The following is a 24,425-nucleotide window of genomic DNA, read 5'->3' on the forward strand; positions in this document are numbered from 1 at the left end:
TTAGCACCGCAATTAAATAGGTGCTGCCCCCGCTGCCTTGCGGGTAGGGATTAACTCAAAGGCTAAGGGAAGGAAAACCCTGAAAGAAAACCATGGGTAGAGAGAGCTCTGTAAGGCGTGGTGAAGCCAATCTCTCTAAGGGAGTAAACCCAATACAAATCCTGGTCCTCCAGGTTGGGGGTTGAGGCATTGGGCTGACGACCCAATCCTCGGAAAATATCCGCTGTTCAGAGACCCAACAATGAGCCTCGGATATGGAAGGAAACCAGAAGACGAACACGGCTACGAGTTAAGGTAAATGATCTCAGGATGGGGACATGGAATGTGCAAACAATGCTACAAGCTGGTAAGCTGCCAGAAATTGTTGATGACTTTATAAAATATAAGTTGCATGTTCTGGCACTGCAAGAAATAAGATGGCCTGGGAGTGGTCAGATAGACAAGGGAAACTGTACAGTTTTGTACAGTGGTGTTGAAACCAGAGGACACAGGGGTACATGCTTTATAATAAGTAGAGAAGCTAGGAAATCACTAATGGAATTTATACCAGTAAATGACAGACTGTGTAAAATTAGACTTAAAGGCAAGTTCTATAACATCTCCATCATCTCTGCTTACGCACCTAACGAGGATGCAGAAGAACTGGACAAGGAAAAATTCTATGACGAGTTGGACTTGTTAAATGAAAGTACAAGTAGACATGATATACTACTTGTCATGGGTGACTTCAATGCAAAAATTGGAAGAGAATCTGAAGTCAAAGATGTGGCAGGAAAGAATTCATTACATTCAGTCACCAGTGAGAATGGTTGGAGATTAATACAATACTGTATACAAAATAAAATGCTTGCAAAAAGTACCCAATTCCCCAGGAAGGATATTCATAAAGGCACCTGGAGAGCTCCCGGCGGAACATACACAAACCAGATAGATCATGTTCTGGTGAACAGCAGATATGCCTCATCTGTTATAGACGTTAAAACACGCAGAGGGGCCAGTTGTGACAGTGATAACTTCCTAGTCAAATCTATATTGCGGCAACGATTGTCTAATATAGGCAAAATCAAGGGAAAAAGGAGAACTGGTTGGGATATAGAAAAGTTAAAGAAAGACAGCGATAAGAGAGCTTTTCAGGAACAAATACACCAACAATTAAGTGATGAGAATGAAAATAATAGCATTGAGGAAATATGGAATGATATGAAGAAAACTCTGACTGAAACATCAGAAGAGATATTAGGGCAATGGAAGAGATCTAACAGAAAAGATTGGTATGATGAAGAGTGTAGAGTACTAATAGGGAAGAAAAATGTCTGGAAAGATGGTCAGAATATTTTCAGGAGCTCTATAAATCTAAATTTAATATAACAGATAATGCAGATGAAGACCAAACCCAAGTTACAGAATGTGAGGTACAAAGACCATCGTTTGAATAAGTAAAGTGTGCAATATTAAAATTAAATAATAATAAAGCACCTGGAGAAGATTTGCTCCCTGCGGAGATATTTAAAAAGGGTGGAGAAACACTTTGGAAGAAAGTTCATGAGCTAGTTTGCATGATATGGGATCAAGAGAAAATACCATGTAGTTGGAAATATGGAGTTATCTTCCCCATCCATAAAAAGGGTGATAAAAGGAATTGTGGCAACTACAGGGGAGTAACACTATTAAATATTGGATACAAAATATTTTCCGATATTCTATAAATGAGAGCATCTAAGCAGGCAGAAGAAATCCTAGGGGAATATCAATGTGGATTCCGTCCAAATAGATCTACCATAGATCACATCTTCACCATATCTCAAATTATGGAAAAATTCTATGAGCAAAATATAGATCTACACTTTTTATTTATAGACTATCAACGAGCATTTGATAGCTTACACAGAGCTGGGATCATGAAAGTATTCAAGAAAGTAGGATTTCCAGATAAATTAATAAGATTGATATAGGTAACCTTGGAAAATACAACAGCGGGAGTCATGGTGCAGGGAGAAGTCTCACCAACCATTAACATAGAAACAGGAGTGAGACAAGGGGATGCTCTGTCCACCCTAATTTTCATTATTTTACTACATGATATTATCAGTCCACTGCAAAAAAGGGGGAGTATATTCTACAAAACAACACAGATACTTGCTTATGCTGACGATATTGTGATAATATCAAGGACACTTGCAGATCTTAAAAGCACTTTTTTAAAGATGGATAGTAAATCCAGAGAAATAGGACTATTAATTAATGAAACTAAAACAAGATATATGAGAATGTTCAGATCGCCAGCCAGACGAAACTCTCTGGCTTTGAATGTAGGTACATATCACTTTGAGTTAGTACCCACTTTTACTTACCTTGGAGCTCTTCTACATAACAACATAGAAGAAGAAGAGATTGTTAACCAAAGGATACAGGCTGGAAATAGACAGTATTATACACATATAGAATTATTTAAGTCAAAAAACCTCTCTAGGAACACAAAATTAAGACTATACAGGACACTTATTAGACCAGTTATAGCATATAATGCAGAATCTTGGAAACTTACATCTAAAGCAGAAAGCAAGGTAATGTGTTTTGAAAGGAAGATATTACGTAAGATCTTTGGCCCCGTTAGGAATGAAGATGGATCCTATAGAATTAGGAATAATATGGAGTTAGAAGGTTTGATTCAATATGAACATGTGGTGAGATATATAAAATCTTAACGCTTAAGATGGGCAGGACATCTGATGAGAATGGAAGAGGATAGGCTACCACGCCTGGTATTTAATCAGAAATTGTGGGGAACAAGGCCAAAAGGAAGACCGAGGGGAAGATGGATCGATGCGGTTGAGGAAGATTTGAGAAGGATGAATATACGCAATTGGAAAAATGTAGCTCAAGATAGAACGAGGTGGAGGAAGATTGTTTGGGATGCCAGAGCCCACCAAGGGCTGTAGAGCAAAAGAAGAAGAAGAAGGAGAATACTCTGTTCAAAGAAGTAGATATATGTACAACAAGCATGTTTTCGTCTTCATCACAGATCTCTCAGCTAGTTTAGTAACAATATATATACATACGGTAATATGCGTAATAATTCTATAAAGTAGTACATTATATTAAGCTAGACTGCACAATCGACCCTTGTGTTTTACCGTTTGAAAGTAAAAAATAATATTGTGCGCTAATAGTACGTATTTAACACTTCGAATTGCCACTGTGCATTTCTCAATTTGAAGTTACATTTCTATGAAATAATAAAAATACTACTACATTCCATTCCATAGCTGGTTTCCTTGAACCTAATCCATGTTGTAAACACACAGTATTGCCAGGTCGAACTTTGATTTTCAAATTGAATATATATGCGAATTTCCACTAGGATTCAACTTTTATAAAATCATGTTTTCATTCGTATTTTTTCATGTTTTCATTCAAAAGAACTCTATAGAAAATGACGGGGTCGCGATAGCGGTAGGGGGCGGTAGGTCAATTACCCCAGGGGCGGAGTCCGGAATCGGGGTGGCAATTAATACTATTTCTTTTCCCCTTCTAATTGCTTCCTCATCTTGAATTTTACATTTCTGGAATCAATGATTCATACCCTTTCCAACGATGTATCAAACATATTTCTATTAAGAAGAGTCGATTCGACATCCTTACCCAATATTATATAACATATGCAAGTAAAATGAATGTTTTATAAACACATTCTATGCATAATTTTCGTGAATCTTATTCTGTTTTATCACAATGCAACTAAATCTTCTACGGCTCAAATGATGTACCCAATACGGAGATATTAGCGATTCTTAAAATAATTAATTTTATATTTGTCTTAAAATTAAACTTTCGAGCAATATTAGTAAATGCTGGAGGCTATATACTCAAGGCCTTTACGACAGAAACAGTAACTCACTTTTTCTCTGTTGGGGTATATTATTTAGACTGTATTGATTCTCAAAATCGTGTCCAACCTGGAAAGATCTTGTGAGATATTTAGTTTTTGTTTTGAGGTTTAAGTTAAACGTAGCCGGATTTGTAATTAAAAACAAATTCCTTTAACATAAACGGATGTTGATTGTGATTTGTATGTTCGCATTATTGTGAAAAACGTTGTCAGAAATGTGCATTTCGAAGTGTAAAGATCGCGTATTTACTTTCACGCCATTGGAAATTAAATTCACTGACTTCTTCAATTCCAGTTACATAGCGTTGTTTGCACAATGGCAAACATTGCATGAGTGAATATTACACCCATCAATGAAATTTTTGCAACTTTGTTTAATTTTGGTATTTTCACAAATATATTGTGGATAACTTTGTACCCTTGAACTCAATATAAACCAATAGATGTTGCATTATTTATTTGTAGTATATTTCTGTCAAATAGAGCAAGATCTATGATTAGTGCAATGTAACTTACTTAGTTTATGAACTACATATACAAATGTGTGTCGCATATCAGTCTTGGGGTAAATTTTCTGATTATACAACTAAGACGCACATGGATATGTAAATGAAAACCTGCAGACAAAGTCCGAAAACTAAATTTTGCTATTTAATTAAAAAACTATTCGTACCCTTGCACGGTCAATCATTCTGAGTTTATGTGAATTTTTTTCCTTTATTGTTTAATTATACTAATAACTAAGATATTTTCGTCTATATTCTCAATTCTCTTTCTATAGGCTTGAATTAGTAGGCTAAGACATTTAAGTTTTATGTTCCTAGCACGCATCAAGTATTTCGAGAAGGTTAAGTTGGTTAAATTAGTATTTGTACACTTTGGCTCGTCTTCTGCACGTGTGTGTATGCTAAGTTCTTAATACGAAAAGAATACTTTTTAAAACTCTAACCTATGACAACGTTAACTTGCAGCCAAATTTGAACCAGCGAAACTTAAAATATCTGCAAATTACAACTGCAATTACGTTTTCAAAGTCTGAAATTACTATCTTACAAACTCTTTCCTCATTCTTCCTGCACATAAAACTTTCAATAATTTTCTTGTATGTGGAACTTGGATCTGCAAATGATTGTACAATAAGTAAATATATGAAGGTTGGGGATTCTTCGCAAATTTAGAGTAAGATTCAAATGCAGGGTAAATGTTATCTAGCTTGTACATTGCTTTCTTCCCTTGGTAATTTGAAAAATAAAGATAGATTATGAAGAACGGATTTTAAGTTTAACAGTATTATTGAAATATTTTCTGACGTTATCTAAAATTTAAAATGTTCTTGGATGTGATGGCAACGTTCTGAATGAAAAAGAATGAACGATTCAGTCAGAACACTAAATATTAGGGTTTTATAGTGTGTTGTGTCAAATGTTGTAAACAGATTAAACCGGACTACTATCGGATTAAAAATTATGGATACTCAAGTTTGGACTCCAATTAAAAGTTAAAAGTAGAAATACATAAAATGCAGCATATTAAAGTCTGTGTCAATCTATAGTTTCCATTTCTTTCGAGTATGCCCTCTATTTATTTTTGTCGTGAGAAGAAAAAAATGCCGTTTTTTCTTTACTTGTGCAAACGATAGTTCTCTTTGAAATTCTAAAAATAAAAAAAAAGACAAGTGGTCCGATCCAATCCAAACTCAAATATCCATAATTTATAATGTGATAGTAACCCTGTGACATTCTGTGAGGCCCGTAGTACCTCTGAGGCCTCTGTCGATCTCTGTGGCGGAGTTGTTAGCCAATCGCGCTACGACGCCAGGGGTCCCGGGTTCTAATCGAATCGGGCAAGATATTAATTTGATATATGTGGAAACAAAGGAAGAGGACGACAGGGGAAATTACCGCTTATGGGCTTTCCTTTCATATTAAAAAAAGTGACAGAAATGCGAAAACAAACCAAATCTGTCAATCAATTATTTATTTTTACTCTTTCACTATGCAATTCATCTTTAGCATACAACGTTTTCATTAAAATCATAATACGATTTATGAAATGATGAAATCTGAAATGCTAATGAAAACACGGACAACCATCTTTGTGTACCAGGTGGTTATAATTAAAGTGAATGTGTTCAGAGTGGTACAGCACGGGCTTTAATGAGAGTAGCAGTCTGAAACTTCTAATATATGCTAATGAAGCAATGCGCTCGCGAATTATATAAAAAGAAATAAGTTCCAATTCTCGCCACCAGGGTAAAAAATGGCGCTGTAAGCAGTCAAAACGTGGTATAGTTACAGGAAAAAGGCAGGAAAGATCAAACACATGAGAACAATGGTTCTGGCATGTTTATTAGGAACTATGGTTACAAGAACTGTTCAATATGGCCTCCCAATTCAGCAACATGCTGCATTCGTAACACGGCATGGTCGACGGTTGCTCGCAGCATGTCTGGTGAAATCTGAGCGACATGTCGTTGTATGCTAGCCTTCAGATCAGGCAGATACAGGACATGCCCTGATAGACACGATCTTTTAAATATCCCCACAGCCAGAAGTCACATGGATTAAGGTCGGGGGATCTGGAAGTCCATGCATCTGGAAACTGCCTAGAGATGATGCGGTCATTAGTGAAGGTTTCTCGCAGCAAATCTTTCACGTGGCGAGCGACATGAGGTGTTGCCCCATCTTGCATGAAAATGGTGGTGTGTTCGCAGTTCCGTTCTTGCAAAGCTGGAATCACGTGTTGCACAAGGAGGTCCATATAACGTGCAGATGTCACTGTACATCTAACAGGCCCTCGAGATGTCATCTCCTCAAAGAAAAATGGACCAAGAATGAAGGAACTAGTAAACCTACACCAATCATTAAAGGAATGCCTCAATATCATCCCAAAGTATGATAATTAATATTTCCCCCTCCTCAAAGTAATAAAATACCTTCCCTCTCTCAATCTCTCATAGAAATGATAAATGCCGTTTGCTTCGGCCAAGGCCCGAGCATAGCCGAAGCGGTCCCGAGCCTCCACTATGACATCACACTCTAGTGCACGATCGGCAATATCTACCTTATATATTAAGTTACCTTGCTTTACACTGATATCAGTAGGGTGGGTGACGTAAGACCACCACTGTGCTATCTATATGCCTTTACATAAACTAAACTTTTCTTTCGTTCAGCTAGAGAGGTCAAAATTCTACACAGTGCTATATTAGTCTACTATAAAAGTGTGTCCTAACTCGTAATTTAAAATAATACAATTTCATTTAATTTTATAGTCCTCTATGTCTTTAATACTTATTGATGTCAACAAAATCAACTTGAAGGTCGATTAGAATATCATTACTATTTTCTATAAGAATTTTTGGTCTGCTGAGGACTTCATATGCGTTTTATAGAAAGGACCGTTTTAACATGAACTAACTTCTTTTCTGCTCTTACAGGATTATCTGCTGGAGAGACATACATTTGTTGATCTACTAGAAATTTCAGATGTTTCTTCATATGACTTTTATTTTAACTACATATATTATTTTCACTATTATTTCATCGCATTGTTCTAACATCTTTTATGCGCTACAAAAAGACGAAGATTTAGAACATCTTGAGACCTTGTGTTAGAAAACGCTTTTACCGGGCGAAATATATTGGCATAATTGACATGAGAACTGAAGAGACATCTCTTTCTCTGTTGAGCTTCATTCAAAGAGCCGAAAAACTTCCTGTCTTCATTAAAACTCTGGGAGGGCCATGGAACACATCGGCATTTGATATCGCAAAAGGTAATACTGATGGTGTGATTATCTTCCTAGTTGATAACGCAGCCTCTTTAAAGGATTACGTTAGACAAGGAATTATCGAATTATTTTTAAGTGCAAAGAGGAGCTTTGTAATTGTGTACATGGCTGCTTCAGACCCCGAGAACGAAATAGTAAGACTGTTTTGGAAACGTAAGTTATTAGACGTATTAGTCATACAACCATCATAACTGGCTAAGAATCGAAGTTCTATCTCTACCTTTGATATGACTAGATACAATCCCCAACATAATGTAATCAGGAAGGAAACATGGAACTTGTTCCAATTCAACAGTGATCATCTAAATTCCGATTTTTTCAGCCGTAGCGATTTAAAGACTCTTCATTCATCAACACTAAAGACAGTCACAATTGATGTTAACTTTACTCCTTACTACTGCAGTTCTCAAGAGCCTGGTATATGCGTAACCAGTGGATTTTACAACAACATATATCAGATATTGAGTGAAAAGATGAATTATACACCTGAAAATGCCATCAGATATAAGAGGCCAAGTCGTTCAATGAAATTAAGAAATGGTTCTTTAACAGGGATGCTTGGAGATCTTGTGCACAGGAGAGCTGACATCACCTACGCTATGTTCGCTTTAAATGCTGAGAGGGAAGAAATTGTTGACTTTGCAGTGCCTGTCAATATACTACCATTGTTTTTTTTTGGTGCAGAAGAGTAAACAGGTTCCTCAGTGGATGTAACTATTTCTTGGGTTTCAGTTACAGCTCGGGATATCCATACTGGTAACTCTGATTATGGTAACAATCTTCTATATTTCCATCCTCAACAAATCTCCTTGCTATTCAAATAAAGCCAGCTTAGGTAAAGTGCTTATGGATATGTTTCGCATTCTGCTACAGGGATCTTTAGATCAACCCCTTTCCACTTCTTTACGAGTGTTGTTTTTCCTTTGGGTATATCTTTCACTGGTTGTAGGAACTGTGTACCAAGGTAGGATTGTGAGCTTGCTGACATCTCCAAAATTCTATCCAGATATGGATACACTGAAAGAAGTTGCTGATTCTGGTATCAAAATACATGGTCACCAAAGCCATATGGAGTACTTTTATAACCCAAGGAATCCAATATTGTATAAGATATATAATAACTTTAAACCGGTCTCAAATTTTACTTCCAAATGTCAGGAAATGTTACAATATGGTAATATTGGACTTATTGCTGATAGACTGGGCCTTGGAGCCACTGTGGCGACATTGGTGAGTTGCTCCAGGTGCTTTTCTTTTGCTCATTTCTTCAGAGAAGACATTGGTCTACAAATGGTAAGGATTGGTGTTTCGAAACATTTTCCCTATCTTGAACGTATAAATTGTCTGATTAGAATAATTCATGAAAGTGGTCTCATCCACAAATGGCTGTTTGATATTTTTGGGATCACTATAAAACAAACCAATTGTAAGAATGTATGTGTCTCCAAAGCGAATGCTATACTCTCCATGTCCCACTTGCAGACTGCTTTTTACATGTGGGTTGGAGGCTGTATGCTCTCATTTTTTGCATTCATGTTTGAACTGACTTGCAGTACCAGATGCAAAAATTAACGAAAATCAAAGTTTTCAGTTTTATGTATGTGAGAGAACGAAGTGGGCTAAAATCTTAGACAAACTTATCTTTACTGATATTATGTATTGCTGTGTTTCTAATTTCAAAACATACATATATTAATGTTTAACATTATTATTTTATAACAAACATATGTCCTCGTTTTCCCAGGATAGTCCTTTTTTAAGACTATTAGTTTTTTTAAATGTGCACGCAATTCCTGAATTTATCCTATGTTTACCAGACATGAATGCACCAACAGATATTTTTTTATTGTGAACAATATACGGACAAGTCGAAACTCAAAGTTGAAACCTTAAGGCAGTTGTTAATAATGAAATGTAATCTAGGTTGGAAATGAATATCCGAATATCATAAGTTGATTCTAAAGCCGTAGGCTTGCAAGCAATTCATTCTCATAGTCTTATGTAAAGTATGTTTCAAAAGGTTTACAAGTGAAGTAATACTTGTGCATTGCATTTTAAGTTAATTGTTTGATTGTGAAATATACATGACTCAATTGATTTGTTAATAGGAAGCTTTTCTCTCCTTTACAGTTGTTCAAAAGTGCGCAGAGCATTACTTTTTATTTATAGTTGCGAAATTAACCATTTTTTCATATTTCTTTTGTGCATAGTTTGCTGATTGAAATTAATTTGGTTTCGTAAAGAATAATAGAAATACTGCATTATGTACGTGTAACTTTATTTGGTGCTGCCACTTAGTAGCAGAATATGAAATTAATAAATGTCAGTGAGTAGTCTGTGTGGGCAGGCTCCCCCTACCTGTACGTCATTTTTTTTCATGTTCGTCATTTGTAATCAGCGGCGCAAAAACTGCGGGAGGGGGGGGATAGGCGTAAAATATACCCCCAAATTTTTCAATGGGGTACAGTATGCCCCTAAACAGTATATCCGAGTTGTATCCCTTGTACCCCCCTAAAATAATTTGAAAGACTCAAGGTCCTGCTGTAAATAGAACCTATTTTCTAATAGCTCAACACAGAGTTCATATTCTTTACAAACATTGCCTTTCTTTCCAAAAAAAATATTCATACCAGTGGGGCATTCCATGAGAAAGTGACCCTGAATCTCAAGTTTTAGAATAAAATTCAGTGTTGTCAACAATCTAAAAATTACTTTATCTATCAAAGAAATACAATTTTACATGATTTAATTTTACTTTAATTGAGTTTGAATTTGGTGTTGGGAGTAGTCTGCAAAGAGCTTATATAACAAGAAGCTTTAATCGGGCTCGAGAAGCATCGTACGTAAATCCCTATATTCCTTTTCTGGAATGTCTGGAGTAAGAGAACGCGAACGCGTCCTGAGCGCACGTTGCGGCTGTGTGCCTCGTCCAATGAACGCACGGAGGGGAGGGGACCGCGCGGGAGGGGGTCCAGTAGTTAGTTCTGTAGTAAACATGACAGCTCGCAAGCCTACTAGGGGAATTCTGCACCCTTCCCCACCTGGTCTGGGCCCGCCCACAAGCTTTCGCCTCTGCGCGTAGCTACTCCAGACATTCCGGAAAAGGAATATAGTAGTTTGCCATTTACCCAACAGATGTATTTCTCTTAGGGCCGGTTGCACCATCGCCACTCAATCCGCCACTTTACAAAGTGCTGGATAACGACAGGCGGGAGATTTAGGCGGCGGTGGGTTACACCAAGCATTTTTATCCTCCGCCTTGTAAGGTGGAACTTTCTCCTGCTTGCCGTACGACCTGGCAACAGAAACTGGAGAAAGTTGTGTTTTCGATTGTGTTTTGTTTGTTTATTACGTGCTAATGTCTGCTTGACAATTCGAAATGCATGCTTTTTCAATCGAAATATATTTTAAAAAACGAAATATTTCTTGCAATAAAATGATACAGTTGATCGAAGTAGGTAATGCATGTGTCGTACTCTCATTTAATATCAAATGTATTATATATGATACAATAAAACTCGTAATCTTTGGAAGTAATGGGGAGTTATTCTTACAAACTCTCCAAATTATTTTTTTACGTACTCCAATTAACATAATGCAAAGAAAGAATATTCCTAGACTTATCTTTCAGTAAGACATACGGTCACTTTTCTTTAATGTTAAATACTACTAAACAGTAACCAAAATTTTACGAAGTCGTAACAAATTCAAGTTACATTTTTTAAATTTTTAGTGCAAGGGTGACATATCTGCTCTTACTAATTTATCATTCGTTTCTGTTAATAATTTATCAATCTGTAACCCCTTCTTTAGAGAATAGCGAGTATCAGTATTATCATCGTTGATCATCTTATAGGTTTCCTCTTTATTATAATGCAGCTTTTGTGCAAGATTAATATTGAAAGTTGGTTGAGTAGTAACGATGCATATGAAAATTAAATTTTTGTATTCAAAACAACACAAAAAAATCGTTAATCAACGGTTCTATGTACAAGGTACATTTTCGGAATTACTATCATCTTAGCACAAAAGGAATAATCAAATAGTAATGTACCGTAGTACTATATGTACGCGTTTTATTCTTATTAAGAAAAAATAAGAAACTCCAGGCTGTACATACTTTGATATGGGTAGTTTTGTGCAACGTTATATGCTAGTGCAGTGCAAGAACGAATACATTTGTTTACAAAAAATGCTAATACCAACCCGGAGAACATATCTTGTACACTTCGCAACATCTTATTTGACCGACCTGGAAAATTTCAAAGTCCGGAATTCGTAAATTTGGCAACATAGCGCTTCAGAGCCAACTAAGAGTAGCCAATTTTGCAACATTTCTTCTTCATGAATGAAAACGCTCTTGTGATATTTTTTCATTCTTTCACATTGCATAAAGTAAAGAGACCCTAAAGCAGTAATAAAATATATGAGTAGACAAATAAATGTTAAGTAGAAATACGAATGTTGAAAATATTTCAAGATGCTTCGTTCTGAATTTGAAAATAGGAAAATGTATGTGTATTGTGAAACACTGAACAGGTTCTCATCCACCTGGAAACAATTGCGGTCACATTTGAATGCAAGAAGGCAAATTTATGATGATTTTATGCGAAATGTTTAGCAAAGATACCTTGCACAACACCAAACGATTCTGCAAAGTGTTTCTTTTCCTTGGTTCTTGGCGAAAAATGGTTCGAAACTCCGGCACAATGTTGCTTCAACTGAGATTAACGTGTTTTACTGAAGTTTCTGTTAGCAATCTCCTGGAGTAGTTGGTTAGATGACAGCACTTCCGTCTTTTTTACTGTTTTCGTCAAGATTGAAACATCGTAGGTTCAAATCCCACCCTTTCCTTATTATTTTTTCCTTTTTATTTACCGAGTACGAAGTGTTTTAATAACGTAATATAATATTATATGATATTACTGTAAATATTTATGCGATGCATGCTCAGTGGCGGCGATTGGGTTTCAAAACTGATGGGGCAAGGTGGGGAAGGGGGGCAAGGACAGATGGTAGATCATGTCTAGCATAGTGCGGGGTCATCTGCCCCTCCACACTCCATAATCGTCGCCACTGTGCATGCCTCAAGTAATGCTTCTACTAATATTTTAAATCTTTCAGTGATTGACAGGATTTTAGGAAATACTTTTTTACTTTCATTCAGCTGTTATAAGTTAACACATATTAAGAACCTACATGTAAACTTTCTGCATCCAGAAATACTGGACATTAATCACATAAATATCAACGGAAATATCCAAGAAACGTAGATAAGCATTCTCGTCCAAAGCCGTTTACTTCCCGAAAAAGATTTAGCAAAGAAGTAGGTTTGAACTCATGACCTTCCATTCCATAAGCAAACGATCCCCCTACACCCCACGGTTCACGTTATTTTATGCACTCGGTTTGGATCCCACTTGAAACTGTAGGTCCAGTCCCGATTAGCCTTACTATGCATAGAGTTGACTTAAAACACAAAATCAACCAATTCATCTCTTTTCAGAGCGGGCCTTCTATGATACTGTAGTCGGCCAGCATCCGAAAATACAGTTCTGCTTCGCGTATACCAGAGTGTAATTGCATTTAATATTGTGACTAATTTTACTTTAAAACTACAGATTAAAGCGACAATAGTGTCCAGAAAAAGAACCTCAAAGTAGATCCTCACACAAAGTATTTTAATCCATTGCCAAACATTTCAGTTAAGAATAATATTATGCTTTTCCATTGACCGTATCTTCGATTCATAGTGAATTTGCTAAAAGGACCATGTCAAGAAATCTAAATATGTAAGTTTTACTAGTAAATGCCTTTAAAATTCACGATACAACAGGGAGGAGAAAAATAAACCTCAAAAATAATTAAAAATGCAACAAAAACTGTTACAAATATTGACAAATAAACTAAAAGCCAAAAAGGGCGAAAAATGCAAAAAAAAATAATTTCCGGACCCTTATTAGTAATTATGACCATTGAAAAAGTTGGAGGTAGCTTACTTAAAATTTTCTTGCTTAGGGATCGTATCGTCCCATATCTCCACTTCATAATAAAGAAAAACATCAAGTTCATATTTCGAAAATGACTTGGAGTTTTCCACCACGAAAATATGTTTTTCATAGTTTGAAGTTCGTTAGTATTATTTTTCAAGGTTTCCATTGTTTTAATTTCACACATATTTTATATTTCATACATTCCTCTCTCTTTTCATACAGTCTTTGGAAAAAAAGTTGAAGTTTCTTGTCAAACGGGGCCTGGTTCAAATGACTCCTTTTCGCTCTCCTGTTCCTACTTTAAACAAAGAACAAAATACTTCGTAACTAAACGATTGCTTGTTCAAAACACGGAATTTTTACACAATTTACAAAATATGACAAAACGCCAATTACATTTTCATCATTTTTCCCTTTCAGCGTTTCTCGATTTTATCTGAATTCGTTTCCTCATGAAAATTGCCATGAGGAAATTATAGATATGACATTATGTGTGAATTGGTTTCTTCAAACTGGTAGCAAATTTTAACATGAGCTACCTGGAGAAGAGGTTGCGTGCTTGATTCTTACGAGGGAGGTCGTAGGTTCGATTTTCCACCTACGCAGGATTTTTTTCAGGAGTATATCGTTGGGTGTAAAGTTTATCCACCGTGCTAAGAAGTTAACATTGGTCTCTGTATTTCACGAGAGGAAAGGAAATAAGAGAAAGTTATTTCGATGATAGGAGGAAGTTACATGCCACGTGGAATGCACAAAATCAAGTTACATAGAGCTAAGTCTGTAATGGTGGTTTCGAATATTGCAAAGTTAGTGCGGAAAGTTTGTTATATCTGTTACTCGTACTTTCTGTTCAAAGAAGACAAACATTTTAGATACAAAGCAGTGAGGAATTAACGATCATTATGAGGTTTTTAATTTTTAGTTTGTCACTCACTATATAAATACTTATTATATAATAACCCATAGCTCTACAGCCCGAGGAGGGCCTTAGCTTACCTACCGACTGATGGTCTCCCTCCCACACTGTTCCTCCGTCACCTGTTGTAGCCTGGAGATCTTAGACCAGTATTGGGGTGACGGGTGGTCAGCCCGACGAACCCCCAGCCGTTGTAGGTCTTCTCGACCAGGTTATCGCTCACTCATTCGGAGCTTCCCAATTTCCTCACGATGGTGGGTTGCCACCGGCCCTATACGTAGTCCGAATAAATTCCGACCAGAGCCGGATTTGAACCTACGCCGTTCCGCAGCGAACTATCTTAAGACGAGTGAACGCCTTAACCCGCTTATATATATATATATATATATATATATATATATATATAAAAAGGAAATACCCCCTACACGGAGGAAGACCCCACCATTCACACTTTTCAATTGTTACGTTTTCTTTGTTTCTTATCATCTGGACAAACACAAATACCCATGTTTTACCCAGGACTCGAACCCGGAACCCCTGGCGTTGTAGCGCGCTGTGCTAACAACTCCGCCACGGAGGTCGACTGCTCGGCTACGAAGGAGGACCCTGAATACATGTGATTTGTGAATTAATCATGATGTGTGTGTTAACACAACATATGAACAATAACTAAAAAGAAAAGTTTTAACTTTAAAACCTGGAAATCTCCAACTTCTAAGGGGAAATATGCGCAGAAGGGACGTCCCTCAAGTGTTCATCGGATTCATTTTTTAAATATTAATATCAACGGTATCTGTTCAGCAAACAAAAAAGAAAAGAAAAAAAGAAAGAGGAGAGGGTGGGATTTGAACCCGCGATTTTTCACGCTTGACGAAAAGTAAAGATAGCAGTGCCTAACCAACTGCTCTACGTTAACGTAATGACATTATACCCTTAAAAACATGTTGACGTTTATGAAGACTCCCACCTTCCTGTGTTTCAAGCACATTTTCTCGACAAGTCGTGTAAAATATGTTATTGAGAACTGTTCGATATTATGCAAGGTATTGTAAATAAAATGTCGCATAAACTCCTCACAAATTTGCTTCTTTCAGCACAAACTTGATGGCCATTTCCTCCAGGTGGAGAAAAACTCTATTCAGGGTTTCAAACCCCACAAATTTCAAGTCGAGCAAGCAGAATCGTAAATATCCTTCAAGGTTCTTTTTTCCAATTGATTATTTCTGTTTGATTGTGTATTATAATAGAGGTTTATAGTTTCTAAGTTCATGGAAAGCTTGATTCGTGCAAAGTTTATTACAATGGTGCATTAGCATGTATTTCTCAATGTGCTAATGCTGTCCCTCGCCGCTCGTCTAGAAACTACCACAGCTTGTACACTTCGCAATATCTTATTTGACCGCCCCGAAAAAATTCTAAGTCCCGAAATCGTAAACTTAGCAACATTGCTCTTCAGCTCCAGGTGAGAGTAGTCAACTTTGAGTAGGTCCTTCCACTAGACGAAAAACGCTGCGGTGATAGGTTTTCAATTTAACACTTTCCATGAACTTAGAAACTATAAACAGCTATTATAATACACAATCAAACAGAAATAATAAATTGGAAAAAGAACTTTGAAGGATATTTACGATTCTGCTTGCTCGACTTGAAATTTGTGGGGTTTGAAACACTGAATAAAGTTTTCTCCACCTGGAGGAAATTGCCATCAAGTTTGTGCAGAAAGAAACAAATTTGTGAGGAGTTTATGCGACATTTTATTTACAATACCTTGCATAATATCGAACAGTTCTCAGAAACATATATTTTACAAGACTTGTCGAGAAAATGTGCTTGAAACACAAGAAGGTGGGAGTCTTCATATACGTTAACATGTTTTTAAGGGTATTACGTCTTAAAGTTAACGTAGAACAGTTGGTTAGGCGCTCCTAACCTTATTTTTCATCAAGCGTGAAAGGTCGCGGGTTCAAATCCCACCCTCTCCTCTTTCTTTGTTTTCTTTCTTTTTTTTGCTGAACAGATACCGTTGATATTAGAATATTTAAAAAATGAATCCGATGCACACTTGAGGGACGTCCCTTCTGTGCATATTTCCCCTTAGAAGTTGGAGATTTCCAGGATTTAAAGTTAAAACTTTTCTTTTTAGTTATTGTTCATATGTTTTGTTAACACACACATCATGATTAATTCACAAATCACATATATGTATTCAGGATGCAAAATGTAATGTTATTTAAGTTATGTATTGTTTGTTCTTCACTGACACCTAAAATATTGATTATTTGATTTCGATATACTAAAAAAAGATATATAGTTATGTTAAGTAGTGATGTAGTGCAGTACTGTAACGAAGGAGAGCGTTTAATGAGTTCAAATTGCTAAGATAGGTAATTTTATGTCCGTTCCTTCGTAATGGCTGTTTTCAATCCCCTCACCACCATCTTACAATGCGTCTAAAACTAATAGTAAATCGCTAATTAACATAAATAAATTGTTATTGCTATGAAGCCCGATTCGATAAGAAACGACTAATAAGTATTTATATAGTGAGTGACAAACAAAAAATAAAAAACCTCATAATGATCGTTAATTCCTCACTGCTTTGTATCTAAAATGTTTGTCTTCTTTGAACAGAAAGTACGAGTATCAGATATAACAAACTTCCCGCACTAACTTTACAATATTAGAAACCACCATTACAGACTTAGCTCTATGTAACTTGATTCTGCGCATTCCACGTGGCATGTGACTTCCTCCTATCATCGAAATAACTTTCTCTTACTATTTCCTTTCCTCTCGTGAAATACAGATACCAATGTTAACTTCTTAGCACGGTGGATAAACTTTACACCCAACGATATACTCCTGAAAAAAAGAAACTGCTTAGGTGGAGAATCGAACCTACGATCTCCCTCGTAAGAATCAAGCACGCTACCTATTCTCCAGGTAGCTCATGTTAAAATTTGCTATCAGTTTGAAGAAACCAATTCACACATAATGTCATATCTATAATTTCCTCATGGCAATTTTCATGAGGAAACGAATTCAGATAAAATCGAGAAACGCTAAAAGGGAAAATGATGAACATCTCTATTGGCGTTTTGTCATATTTTGTAAATTGTGTAAAAATTCCTTGTTTTGAACAAGCAATCGTTTAGTTACGAAATATTTTGTTGTTTGTTTAAAGTAGGAACAGGGGAGCGAAAAGGAATCATTTGAACCAACCATGTTCGACAAGAAACTTCAGCTTTTTTACCAAAGACTGTATGAAAAGAGAGAGGAACGTATGAAATATAAAATATGTGTGAAATCGAAACCTTGAAAGATAATACTAACGAACTTCAAACTATGAAAAACATATTTTCGTGGTGGAAAACTCCAAGTCATTTTCGAAATATGAACTTGATGTTTTTCTTTATTATGAAGTGGAGATATGAGACGATACGATCCCTGAGCAAGAAAATTTTAAGTAAGCTACCTCCAACTTTTTCAATGGTCATAATTACTAATTAGTGTCCGGAAGTTGATGAAAAATCAACTTTTTTAGTGACCCTTGAAAACAATGCTAAACCTGATATCATGTCCGTTTCCTTTCAGTTAGAGCCGGAAAACACTTTCTATTTTACATTTTTTTTTTCGCATTTTTCAATCTTTTTTTGGCTTTTAGTTTATTTGTCAGTGTTTTTAACAGTTTTTGTTGCATTTTTACTTATTTTTGAGGTTTATTTTTCTCCTCCCTTGTTGTTTCGTGCATTTTAAATGCATTTACTAGTAAAACTTACATATTTAGATGTCTTGACGTGGTCCTTTTAGCAAATTCACCATGAATCGAAAATACGGTCAATGGAAAAGCTTAATATTATTATTTTCTGAAATGTTTGGCAATGGATTAAAATACTTTGTGTCAAGATCTATTTTGAGGTTCTTTTTCTGGACACTATTATCGCTCTAATCTGTAGTTTTAAAGTAAAATTAGTCACAATATTAAATGCAATTACACTCTGGTATACGCGAAGCAGAACTGTATTTTCGGATGCTGGCCGACTACAGTATCATAGAAGGCCCACTCTGAAAGGTAATGAATTGGTTGATTTGGTGTTTTAAGTCAACTTTATGCATAGTAAGGCTAATCGGGACTGGACCTACAGTTTAAAATGGGATCCAAACCGAGTGCATAAAATAACGTGAACCGTGTGGTGTAGGGGGATCGTTTGCTTATGGAATGGAAGGTCATGGGTTCAAACCTACTTCTTTGCAAAATCTTTCTCGGGAAGTAAACGGTTTTGGAAGAGAATGCTTATCTACGTTTCTTGGATATTTCCGTTGATATTTATGTGATTTATGTCCAGCATTTCCGGATGCAGAAAGTTGACATGTAAGTTCTTAATATGTGTTAACTTATAACAGCTGAATGAAAGGAAAAGTATTTCCTAAAATCCTGCCAATCACTGAAAGATTAAAAACATTAATAATAATAATAATAATAATCCAATAGCGCAACAGCCCAATATCGGACCAAGGCTTACCTACCGACTGCTGGCCTCCCTCCCACGCGAGCCACCAAGGGGGCGTGGAGATCTGCAGCCAGACTAGGGGGACGGGTGGTCAGCCCGACCGACCCCCAGCCGTTGTAGGACTTCGCAACCGGATTACGCTCACTCACTCGGAGCTCCCCAATTTTCTCTCGATGGTGGGTTGCCACCGGCCCTTTACGTAGGCCGAATAAATTCCGACCAGAGCCGGATTCGAACGATTAAAAACATTAGTAGAAGCATTACTTGAGGCATGCACAGTGGCGACGATTATGGAGTGTGGAGGGGCAGATGACCCATGCTTAACATTATCTACCAAGGGAAAGGAACTGTCCTTGTCCCCCTCCCCCACCTTACCGCATCAGTTTTGAAACCCAATCGCCGCCACTGAGCATGCATCGCATAAATATTTACAGTAATATCATATAAATATTATATTACGTTATAAGAACACTTCTTACTCGGTAAATAAAAAGGAAAAAATAATAAGCAAAGGGTGGGATTTGAACCTACGATGTTTTGATCTTGACGAAAACAGTAAAAAAAACTAGAGTGCTGTCATCTAAGCAACTACTCCAGGAGATTGCTAATATAAAGCTCAGTAAAACATGTTAATCTCAGTTGAAGCAACATTGTGCCGGAGTTTCGAACCATTTTTCGCCAAGAACCAAGGAAAAGACATACTTTTTGGTGAATCGTTTGGTGTTGTGCAAGGTATCTTTACTAAACATTTCTCATAAAATCATCATAAATTTGCCTTCTTGCATTCAAATGTGACCGCAATTCTTTCCAGGTGGATGAGAACCTGTTCAGTGTTTCACAATGCGCATACAATTTTCTATTTTCAAATTCAGAACGAAGAATCTTGAAATATTTTCAACATTCGTATTTCTACTTCACATTTTTTTGTCTACTCATATATTTTATTACTGCTTTAGGGTATCTTTACTTTATGGAATGTGAAAGAATGAAAAAAAAAAAACACGAGAGTTTTCATTCAGGAAGAAGAAATGTTGCAAAGTTGGCTACTCTTAATTGGCTCTGAAGCGCCATGCTGCCAAATTTACGAATTCCGGACATTGAAATTTTTCAGGGCGGTCAAATAAGATGTTGCGAAGTGTACGTGAAGGTTCTTGGCGAAAAATGGTTCGAAACTCCGGCACAATGTTGCTTCAACTGAGATTAACGTGTTTTACTGAGCTTTCTGTTAGCAATGTCCTGGAGTAGTTGGTTAGATGACAGCACTGTAGTTTTTTTTTACTGTTTTCGTCAAGATCAAAACATCGTAGGTTCAAATCCCACCCTTTGCTTATTATTTTTTCCTTTTTATTTACCGAGTAAGAAGTGTTCTTATAACGTAATATAATATTATATGATATTACTGTAAATATTTATGCGATGCATGCTCAGTGGCGGCGATTGGGTTTCAAAACTGATGCGGTAAGGTGGGGGAGGGGGACAAGAACAGTTCCTTTCCCTTGGTAGATAATGTTAAGCATGGGTCATCTGCCCCTCCACACTCCATAATCGTCGCCACTGTGCATGCCTCAAGTAATGCTTCTACTAATGTTTTTAATCGTTCGAATCCGGCTCTGGTCGGAATTTATTCGGCCTACGTAAAGGGCCGGTGGCAACCCACCATCGAGAGAAAATTGGGGAGCTCCGAGTGAGTGAGCGTAATCCGGTTGCGAAGTCCTACAACGGCTGGGGGTCGGTCGGGCTGACCACCCGTCCCCCTAGTCTGGCTGCAGATCTCCACGCCCCCTTGGTGGCTCGCGTGGGAGGGAGGCCAGCAGTCGGTAGGTAAGCCTTGGTCCGATATTGGGCTGTTGCGCTATTGGATTATTATTATTATTATTATTAATGTTTTTAATCTTTCAGTGATTGGCAGGATTTTAGGAAATACTTTTCCTTTCATTCAGCTGTTATAAGTTAACACATATTAAGAACTTACATATCAACTTTCTGCATCCGGAAATGCTGGACATAAATCACATAAATATCAACGGAAATATTCAAGAAACGTAGATAAGCATTCTCTTCCAAAGCCGTTTACTTCCCGAAAAAGATTTTGCAAAGAAGTAGGTTTGAACCCATGACCTTCCATTCCATTAGCAAACGATCCCCCTACACCACACGGTTCACGTTATTTTATGCACTCGGTTCGGATCCTACTTTAAACTGTATGTCCAGTCCCGATTAGCTTTACTATGCATAAAGTTGACTTAAAACACCAAATCAACCAATTCATCTCCTTTCAGAGTGGGCCTTCTATGATACTGTAGTCGACCAGCATCCGAAAATACAGTTCTGTTTCGTGTACACCAGAGTGTAATTGCATTCAATATTGTGACTAATTTTACTTTAAAACTGCAGATTAGAGCGATAATAGTGTCCAGAAAAAGAACCTCAAAGTAGATCTTCACACAAAGTATTTTTATCCATTGCCAAACATTTCAGTTAAGAATAAAATTATGTTTTTCCATTGACCGTATTTTCGATTCGTGGTGAATTTGCTAAAAGGACCATGTCAAGACATCTAAATATGTAAGTTTTTACTAGTAAATGCATTTAAAATGCACGAAACAAAAGGGGAGGAGAAAAATAAACCTCAAAAATAATTAAAAATGCAACATAAACTGTTAAAAATACTAACAAATATACTAAAAGCCAAAAAAGGCCGAAAATTGCAAAAACAAAATGTAAAATAGAAAGTGTTTTCCGGCTCTAACTGAAGGGAAACGGACATGATATCTTTTTAAGGGTAAGAAAAAAAGTTGATTTTTCATCAACTTCCGGACACTAGTTAGTAATTATGACCATTGAAAAAGTTGGTGGTAGCTTACTTAAAATTCTATTGCTGAGGGATCGTATCGTCCCATATCTCCACTTTATAATACAGAAAAAAATCAAGTTCATATTTCGAAAATGACTTGGAGTTTTCCACCACGAAAATATGTTTTTCATTGTTTGAAGTTCGTTAGTATCATCTTTCAAGGTTTCCATTGTTTTAATTTCAAACATATTTTATATTTCATACGTTGAATATCCATTTCCTCTTTCTTTTCATACAGTCTTTGGAAAAAAGCTGAAGTTTCTTGTCAAACGGGGTCTGGTTCAAATGACTCCTTTTCGCTCTCCTGTTCCTGCTTTAAACAAACAACAACATACTTCGTAACTAAACGATTGCTTGTTCAAAACAAGGAATTTTTACACAATTTACAAAATATGACAAAACGCCAATAGACATGTTCATTATTTTTCCCTTTCAGCAGTTTCTCGATTTTATCTGAATTCGTTTCCTCATGAAAATTGCCATGAGGAAATTATAGATATGACATTATGTGTGAATTGGTTTCTTCAAACTGGTAGCAATTTTTAACATTAGCTATCTAGAGAAGAGGTAGCGTGCTTGATATACACGAGGGAGGTCGTAGGTTCGATTCTCCACCTACGCAGGATTTTTTGCAGGAGTTTATACACCATCCTAAGAAGTTAACATTAGTCGTCTCTGTATTTCACGAGGTGAAAGGAAATAGTAAGAGGAAGTTATTTCGATGATAGGAGGAAGAAGTCACATGCCACGTGGAATGCGCAGAATCAAGTTACATAGAGCTAAGTCTGTAATGGTGGTTTCGAATATTACAAAGTTAGTGCGTAAAGTTTGTTATATCTGATACTCGTACTTTCTGTTCAAAGAAGACAAACATTTTAGATACAAAGCAGTGAGGAATTAACGATCATTATGAGGTTTTTAATTTTTTGTTTGTCACTCACTATATAAATACTTATTAGTAGTTTCTTATCGAATCGGCCTTCGTCGCAATAACAATTTATTTATGTTAATTAGCGATTTACTATTAGTTTTAGACGCATGGTAAGATGGTGGTGAGGGGATTGAAAACAGTCATTACGAAGGAACGGACATAAAATTAGTAGTATAATTGATGATATAACCAGGACGAGAAAGTATGAACCCCCCTCAGGCAGATTTGGCTACACTTAAAACTAGCTCAACATGCCCATATGAGTTTTTTGCTCAAGTGTGGCACCCTGTCTAATCCAAGATTTTTGTAAAAATGCCCTCGGGAATTTCCCGTGAAAGTATGACCCCCCTCAGATTGATTTGTCTACACTTATAAAAGGCACTTCTGTGAGATTCTTGTCCATAATTCTGTTAAAAATATGGCCCTCTTGATATTTTTTTTGGCTACACTTAAAACTAAGGCAAACGTATTAACACACACACACACACACACACCCACACCCACACCCACCCACACCCACCCACACCCACACACACACACACACACACACACACACACACACACACACACACGCACGCACCCACCCCCCCACACACACACACCCACACACACCCACACACACACACACACACACACACACACACATATTTACTTCTGGTTTCAGTTCAATTGGACACCAGGCCCAACTTGCATATCTAGTGCTAAGACAATGTAATATCAGAGACTTTCTAGAATTGCTCTGTGACTCTCTCATTTCTTACATCATAAACATATGATTTTTCACCTATGAGAATAACACTCCATATGGTGTCATCAGGGAGTGTATCATGGAATTCACAGATAATTTTAATGTTTGTCCTGTCATTAACCACAACTTGTTTCCTTTTTGAAGTGTTGATAAGAAACATGGGTCTCTGTGCTTTGAATTCATCTGGTGTGTAATACATGTCAGTATTGCCAGTAGTGACCCTTTTGTATGCTGTAAATGCTTCATATAATTTAAGGAAATCATCCTTGGACATGTCTAAATTATAATTTTCTCTGGGGAACACCTCATTTCTGCCATTTTTAAGATATATGTTCTTGATGTTGCAGTTATCAAATCTACTTGAATTTTTTTCCTGATTATTGTGTCTTCCAGTTTGAAACAGTACCACCACAAAATCCGGCATGTCATATTGTATCGTAACGCAACTCCCATGCTGCGTTTGGGATCGAACCTAGAACCTCTAGATTTAATTGGGTGATGTAGTTATTTGTTATTCATCTCTCAGATGGTTATCACTCTCTTGGCCTAAATGTGACAAATGCAAGAGGTTACCTTTTAAAGGAATGGCGATAGAAATTAACTTAGATTAGATATGGGTTTTATACTCTCCGTGACTGAACCGATATGGATTGGTTAAGGAAAGGATATTACTTGCCTTACAAATATATGGAGATTGTTCCTAGCTTGTCCTCTCAACTATCACTTGTCTCTTGTCACACACCATCGTCCAATAGTCGTTCCCCACTTTGCTCCTCTCTCACAATCCGTA

At 36.7% G+C, this 24,425-nt stretch overlaps 1 protein-coding gene across 1 annotated transcript; it reads left to right on the top strand.

Annotated features, from left to right (window-relative positions):
- Positions 1-309: 309 nt before the first annotated feature.
- Positions 310-1,368, top strand: LOC145996716 (protein CFDP2-like). The gene has a single exon (XM_083133240.1). The coding sequence runs from the start codon at positions 310-312 to the stop codon at positions 1,366-1,368; it is 1,059 nt and encodes a 352-aa protein (XP_082989366.1).
- Positions 1,369-24,425: the final 23,057 nt, after the last annotated feature.

Source organism: Lepisma saccharinum, chromosome 13, assembly GCF_977018435.1.
Source record: "Lepisma saccharinum chromosome 13, izLepSacc3.1, whole genome shotgun sequence".
Taxonomy (NCBI): domain Eukaryota; kingdom Metazoa; phylum Arthropoda; class Insecta; order Zygentoma; family Lepismatidae; genus Lepisma; species Lepisma saccharinum.